Raw genomic sequence first — 7484 nt, 5'->3', positions numbered from 1 at the left:
ACTTAACCTTTTGAGTAAGGTTAAGATACTGAATGATTCACTTATGCTAAAATGCTTCCTTTGTTGGGAGACTAATTTGTAAATGTTACCATTAACCTGGATAATTCTTCCAAATCCATGGGTGTTGCATAAACATTGAACGACTGACTTGTTCACAATAATATAATCTTGACAGACAGGGCAATAAAATTGCTTTTAAGACTTCCTGCATATTTTAAAGAGAACACGTAGCAATGAACAGGGTAATTGTGCAGAAAATCATCAGTAATTCTGTAATGCTAGTCTAGAGCTTTCTTTCTGTTGACAGACATACCACAAAACCAAAGGGAAGTGTGGGGGAATGTGGTCAGGTCAGGTGGCCACTGAAACCTCATGATGTCACTCCCTGGTCTCATGCTGATTGGGCGGGGATTTCTGGAGATACAGTTTAAATTCTGCAAGACCTGAGCCATTGCAGAACACGGAAATATTCCAGCGAAACAGCAATCTACTTTGGAAATCTGGGAACAAGCTCACACTGATTTTTTAACTCCAGGTTAACCATGGTAAGACCATTTCACTGTAAGAATGTTTTAATTTATCTATATGAAAATACATATTTGTGCTTGCAATGCTAATTGTACTTGTTCATTTCATTTCAGGTATTTACTCAAAAAATGAAGACCGTTTTGCTCTTTGTTTGCCTTTTTGGCATTGCCTTTGCATACTCAGTAAGTCTCTGTAATATACTGCATGATTAAACATATCAGGTTCACACAATAAATGTCATAGAGAAAATATAAGCATCATCCAAATTTCATCCAAATCTATAAATAATATGTGCATAACTGATATTGATATAAATTCTGCAGTTATTTATGTTGCTAATGCATCATTCATATTAAGAACATCTCAGAAAAACTACAATGATCCAGTATACTTCGGACTGATGCCTGGATAGATTTTCAGGTAGTTTATAAAAGTTTATATAAGACGGTACACACAATAATTTAAATTATAAGATACAGGCATTCCTTTATAACAATATTTTTCCAGTTTGACATCTGTCTAATTGTTCAAAGCCTGCTGCCTACAAAGTTAGTTGTACTGTCTAACATTTAACTATTGTTATTGATGTATGCACAACATTTTATAAATTATTTAAAAACATGATAAAAAGATTATTGATAGCCCAATCAGTACTAGGCTCCAATCACAATGTAACAATGGTTTTACATGTAGAATACATTACTTTACTTTAATCAATGTATATCTAAATATAGATTATATATCTTTAAAAAATTACATAGGGAACAGTATGCATGAATTGTAGTTGACAGCTATGAACTGTAATTCCAAAACACCTGGCACAGGCTGAGTATCATTTCATATACACTTATTGGTTATAGTTGATTAGTTGAATAGTTTTTTTATCATATATAAGTAAAAAGGAAAAAATTGAGGGCACACTGCCTTATGAAGTAAGGTCTCATAGCTATAACTATATACTAACACTATTTTTATAATCAAATAATTTACAGTCAGTGAGCAGAATATAAAGTACAACTTTAAGAAAGATAATAAACTACAATATAACATTATGCTTAGTGATACAGATACCAAAATTATTTTATAAATTTTAAGAAAAATGAATACTTCTGGGCTCTGCTGTGGAACTACAGACTGTAGAAATATCCTTCTTCTGCATTATGAGTTGTTGTTGATAATAAATGATAGCCGCACATTTCAGCCGCATTTCAGATACATACAAATATTTTATTTTGATTATGGCTATACAGACTGTGGGTATATAAACTCAACAACTACAATCATACAGATGTTGACCTGCAACTATTACAAATCCTGGTTTCAGCTATTCTGGACACTGCTGGAATTAACTGTCATATTTTTACTAAATGACATTTTGTCTCAGGATAGCATGTACCAGAGTAGCTATATATCTACATCTATAAAAAATGAATTCCCAATGATGTCAGTATTTCTTTCTATAACAGCAAAACCAGACTTTACCTACAAAAATAGCCCCTCATAATCAACTGAAGCTGTAGTAAAATGTTTACATCTAAACAAAAAGAAGTTGACAGAACTAACTACAATAGCAACAGCTGGACCCCTGGTGATCTGCTCATTTAGCAGACCCCAAAACATTGGTAAATTGACATATTGTATATGAAAATATATATTAGTATGGGTCCCTTACACTCCTGCCCCCCCTGCAACTGCAGGGTCTGCTGTAGTTACATCCCTTTTTACTTAATGATTTGCAAAGGGTTTTATCTGTGTTGCTGACTCAAGCAGTCTATTTTTTATGAGTTAAAGCCTGGAGGATTAACTTTTAACAATTATATATGCCTATCTACTGTTCATGTAATTGTATATTCATATTTATTGATGTATTTTTGTATTTTTAGAATTCATCATCAAGTGAAAGCAGTGAAAGTAGTAAGTCTGATTCTTCTGATTCATCTTCTGAAGAGAATCAAACTGCAGGACCTGTTGTGACTGCTAAACGACTTTCCAATCTCAGAGGAGACAGTTATAGACCAAGACGGGACCTTCTCTTGAATCTGCTCAAACGTGATTTGAAAGGAAAGAAGGTAAAAATTGAAAACTTAATATGTCCAAATAGTATAGTCCCAAGGTCCAATTGTGTTCACAATCCTTACACAGCTCACACTTGTATCCCTTAAAAGCCAGAATCACATTAGCTAAAACAAGAGCCAGCCCCAAAGGCACAGGAATAGACAAACAGAAATATAGGGTAATATTTTTTTATATATGGCACCAGAAGGTGGGCTACATTCCGTGATGAGAATTATATATGCAAGTTGAAAAACTCTATTTGGGAGTACCCACCTAAAAAGTTTGTATAAGGAAAATCAAAAAGCTTTTTTCTTTACATTGCCTATGGTGGTGGTGAGATTGGAAGGGATTGACAAATATGTGGTAGAGTTAATTAAATCCTTTAAGCACTAAAAAGGTGTCATATTTAAAGTAATATTACCATATATATATATATATCTGTTTGCCTTTGGAGCTTGCTCTTGTTTTAGATACAAAAATGTAAACCTTCAGGCAGTCCCATTAGATACAGATATGAGTTTGCATGCATTAAAGGAACTTTATTGCGTCTTTATAAAGATTAGTACAGTACTAACATTCGTTGACCAGATGCTGTGTTGAGGCAATATGGCCAATACTGGTGAAAAATGGATGCTGTTGCACTACATATCCTCAAAGAGTCTGGGTTTTAGCAGAAAACATACTGCTGTATATCTAGTATAGGTAAATCTAAAAACAACTGGACTTGCTGAGTAATCAATGAAGACATTTCACTACTCATCTGAGCAGCTTCTTCAGTTCAACTGACTCTCTTCCACTAATCCAATCACAATGGCACATTGTAACTCTTCAAAGAGGTGACATCTGAAGAAATTCACAGAGGTGTAGATTCTGTGTAGTTTACTGCTGTATAATGCTAAAAGGCATACTTCATACTAATGCAAAAGGCATCGAAAGGTGAAAGAGAGCTCATCACAGACCACCAGAGTTACTTTATTGATTTGTATGGAAATTGTAGCAGCCCATTCATTAAAGGGTGAACTCTTTACTTTCACCTTAATAAATATGTTCCTACAATTCCATACTAGTGAATAGAGAGCTGTGGAATTTCACTCTGGTGAACTGTTGTTTTATTCTTTCATAAATAAGTCTGATAGAAAAGATTATTGATGTTACATCTGTTTAAAAGCTATATTCAATTTTAATTTCAAATTATGGGTAAGCAATCATATCATGTGTGCCCACTCTCCTTATTTAAAAAAAATAATTTGAAGTTTGGTCACTGCAGAGATTTCAGTTTATGCTTTGTCTTTCTATGGTTTTTATTATAAATTTAGTGTAGTGTCTCAACAACAGAAAAACATTAAAGAATGAAGCAGTAGTAATACAAAGTAATATGTTGTTATAATACACAAAAGCCATGAATATCCTGTAAATTATATCCTTATAAACGGTGAGTAGTGATGTCATCAGTTATAAACGGTGAGTAGTGATGTCATTTCTGTCACATGACTCACTAAAATTTGTGTATTATAATAAATAAAGTACCCCCAGTTGTAAAATATGAGGATATTAGAAGTTACCTCGGAGTTCCATGACCTGTATAAAAACACTCGGCCTTCGGCCTCGTGTTTTTATATGGTCATGAAACTCCTCGGTAACTAATAATATCCTTATATTTTACAAGAGGGGATACTTTATTCACTATATAAACCTTTACTGGACCAAAAGTCACATCTCTTAGTATATCTTTCCAAACTGAAAACTGTTATGGTTTATGTATGTATATTAATATCCAAGTCCCCTCCCTTTGACTTAAAAAAAATGTTTGCCTTCTATGGTTTCTAAATGTTAATACAATTACCCAGCCTTACTATAAAAAGGAATATTAAACAAAAAGGAATATTACATCCCTGCATATTGAAATATTATTGCTGTAGGGAAGCATTCTCTGTAGTCCTCAGTAGAATAAGATAATATAGGAGGCAAAGTAGGCAGCAATGTTCACTATCGCTTGACAATGCCTGCACCAATGTATTCAATTTGGCAATTAGAACTTATAGTATAAATGCTGATATACAGTGATGTAATATTCTGTGCACACAGTAATCAACAGCTTTGTATCCAGTTGCCATGTTAAGGGGAAATAATTGGTTGAGAAAATATGTACCATAGTAGGTATATTTTACATTTCATATTAAAATAATTTGAGGTTCAGCTCTAACTTTAACACTATGATCAATTACTAGACTGAAAAGAGTGGACTCTGTAGCTCCATTTGCCATTGATATAAGCTTAGCTTAGCCATTATTTTATCTTGATCATCAGCACTTATACAAAAGTTAGGTGGGCATTCCCAGACACAACAAACCCAGTGTGGGGACCTAAAAGTAATGCTCAAACATTCAAAATTGAATGAAAGTGTATTTGTAAAAAAAATTAATTTAATCATGGTTCATTTGCTTTGCCAACCACACAGAGAGGATCTAGCAGTTCATCTGATGAGGACAGCACAACACATTCAGAGGATCGCAGTGCTGTTACAAAGAGCACCAGCACCCACTCCCATTCATCAGAAAGCTCTGAAGAACACACAAATCCCACTCTACAGAAAGTTGCTTTTACACCTGAACCTAACACATCTGAGGAAAGCTCAGAAGAGAGAACAACCAAGCTTCCTATTGTTTAGCCTAAAAATGTGTCATCTCTCAGCAGCTTTATGGTTATGTTAACTTGTCCAGTCTTCTGCTCTTATTTGTGTATGAATGTATACGTGTTCTGTATTAACCATGTTTCCACTATAATTGCCCCAGTACTCTAGCTGCAGGTCTGTAGATACAAAACACATATCACATAGGAGCATGTCTATGTCTAACCCCTTTGTGCTGCTATTCAACCTGCAATTTAAAAAGATTCTCAATTTTCTGAAATATATTGCAGACCCACATGTCTGTAGAACAATTCTGAAATCAATATTAATTTTCTACTTTTTCTTTTATTCAATGGTCCATGTTAAATTATTTGTCCAGTATACATAACAATATAGGCGATTTGACTGCATTATATTTAAAGCAATAACACCAGTTATGTATATTACATACAGTGCACCTTTAGACTAGACTACAATCTTGCAAATAGCTTGTGCCTTGTGGATATTCAGGAATTTCAAATCAACATATTTGTAACATCTTATGAAACACCATACTATGAAAACAAGAGTGTCTGCTCTTTTTATATTGCCTCATTTAACCTTGCCATATATTATATTGTTAATCCTCTGTGGGTGAATAAGACCTGTACTGTATAACTATATATAAATAGTATAAAGGAAGTGCAATAAAGATACACACTTTGTTCTGCATGCAACATTGTGGTCTTTGAGGGAATTTCTTAAAATTTCCTTAAAATAGGGATACATGGTATCCTTAATTTCAGACATTATGGCATGGTTTTAATTGTTTGGATTGGTTTCTGCATGTGACTTGGCCAAAGCTGAATTATACAAAAAGTGCTGGGATTCTGTTGAACAGAAGGTTAGATTTGGTGCATAAGTCAAATGATATCACTCTGGAGAACCAATGCTTTTCCAAACCTGTTTGGAAAAGCATTGGTTCTCCAGAGTGATATAATTTGACTTATGAAGATAAGGAAGCCTGACGACTCCTAACTCTGTCTGATGAACCCAATACATTGAGAAAGGAAGGAAAGTCTTTACCAACATTTTATTCCTAGATTTGGTGCATCCCTAATTTTAAAGGACCATGCTTTAAAAAATAAACAACTGATCGAACATTTCTCCAGAAATCAACCATTCTTATGCTCAAAGATAAATAAAAGTAGAATTGGCACTGTGGTCCTGTCTGTTCCAGAACTACAACTCCCACCATCCACTTTTAAATTGTAGGTCTACAAGAGCTTGAGATTTTGCTATTTCCTCTTTTGCATTTAAATATTTTACCATTCTTCGGAAGATCTGTCCTTCAAGGTACATGGGTGTATGTGTGAAGTAATTGATATAAATTAATTTAACTCCTGCTGCTATAATACAGTTATCATTACACTGAAAGTCTTCTACTTTAATAACATAGACACGTATACAACAAACTTCGATGTGGAGATGTGGAGACAAGCAAGTGTTTTTCTTCTGCATGCATTAATACTTGATTGTAACTTGAAAGTAACTGTATACATGAACAAATCTAAACTTATTTCATTATCTTATATTTTCCAAAATTCTTTCTGGAACATGTTGCTGTTGATGTCTAATAAAATCGAACTATATCAATATCTTCTGATGTATCTGCTTTATACATAGATCACACCAACGTTTATTCTTAGTCTGATGCATTTTATCAAGGAAAAACTATAAAATGAATATAAACTATTGTAATACTATTTAGCAGATGGCCTGCTCTCTGATACATTTTACCTTCCTTGTCCTTACCCAACTTCGAGTCGGCCAGATATAACTCCCTGCAAATTCTTGAGCATGTATGACATGGGCCTTTCTTTCAGGTGAGTTTCCGATATACTGGTGGAGAAAAGGTTAAAGGAACAGTAACATCAAAAACTGAAAGTGTATCAAAGTAATTAAAATATAACGTACTGTTGCTCTGCACTTGTAGAACTGGTATGTTTGTTTAATAAAGACTGCTATAATTTATATAAACTGTGTAGCCATGGGGGCAGCCATTCCAGCTGGAAAAGAGAGAAAAGGCACAGGTTATTTAGCAGATAACAAATAAAACACCATTGTATTGGACAAGGCTTATCTGTTATGTGCTATGTAACCTATGCCATTTGTCCTTCTTTCCAGCTTCTTGAATGGCTGCTGTCATGGCTACAGAACAGCTTGTTTATATAAACTATAGTAATCTTTCTGAATCAAACACACAGCTTTTATCAATACAGAGCAACAGTAT

The 7484-nt window shown here is 34.0% G+C and overlaps 1 protein-coding gene across 1 annotated transcript; it reads left to right on the top strand.

Moving 5' to 3' along the window:
- The first annotated feature begins 401 nt into the window (after nt 1-401).
- On the top strand, nt 402-6847 carry LOC108711024 (transcriptional regulator ATRX homolog). The gene is made up of 4 exons (XM_018252333.2): nt 402-545; nt 642-710; nt 2412-2597; nt 5042-6847. Exons 1-4 carry the CDS (start codon nt 543-545, stop codon nt 5249-5251), a joined length of 468 nt encoding a protein of 155 aa, XP_018107822.1. The 5' UTR covers nt 402-542; the 3' UTR covers nt 5252-6847.
- Nucleotides 6848-7484: the final 637 nt, after the last annotated feature.

This window comes from Xenopus laevis, chromosome 1L (genome assembly GCF_017654675.1).
Source record: "Xenopus laevis strain J_2021 chromosome 1L, Xenopus_laevis_v10.1, whole genome shotgun sequence".
Lineage (NCBI taxonomy): Eukaryota > Metazoa > Chordata > Amphibia > Anura > Pipidae > Xenopus > Xenopus laevis.
The sequence above is the reverse complement of the archived record's forward strand: the minus strand, read 5'-3'. Positions and strand labels throughout refer to the sequence as shown.

Coding starts and splice junctions, on each gene's coding strand:
- LOC108711024 (XM_018252333.2), top strand. Junction 711..2,411: donor GCATTGCCTTTGCATACTCA/GTAAGTCTCTGT, acceptor TTGTATTTTTAG/AATTCATCATCAAGTGAAAG. Junction 2,598..5,041: donor GTGATTTGAAAGGAAAGAAG/GTAAAAATTGAA, acceptor CCAACCACACAG/AGAGGATCTAGCAGTTCATC.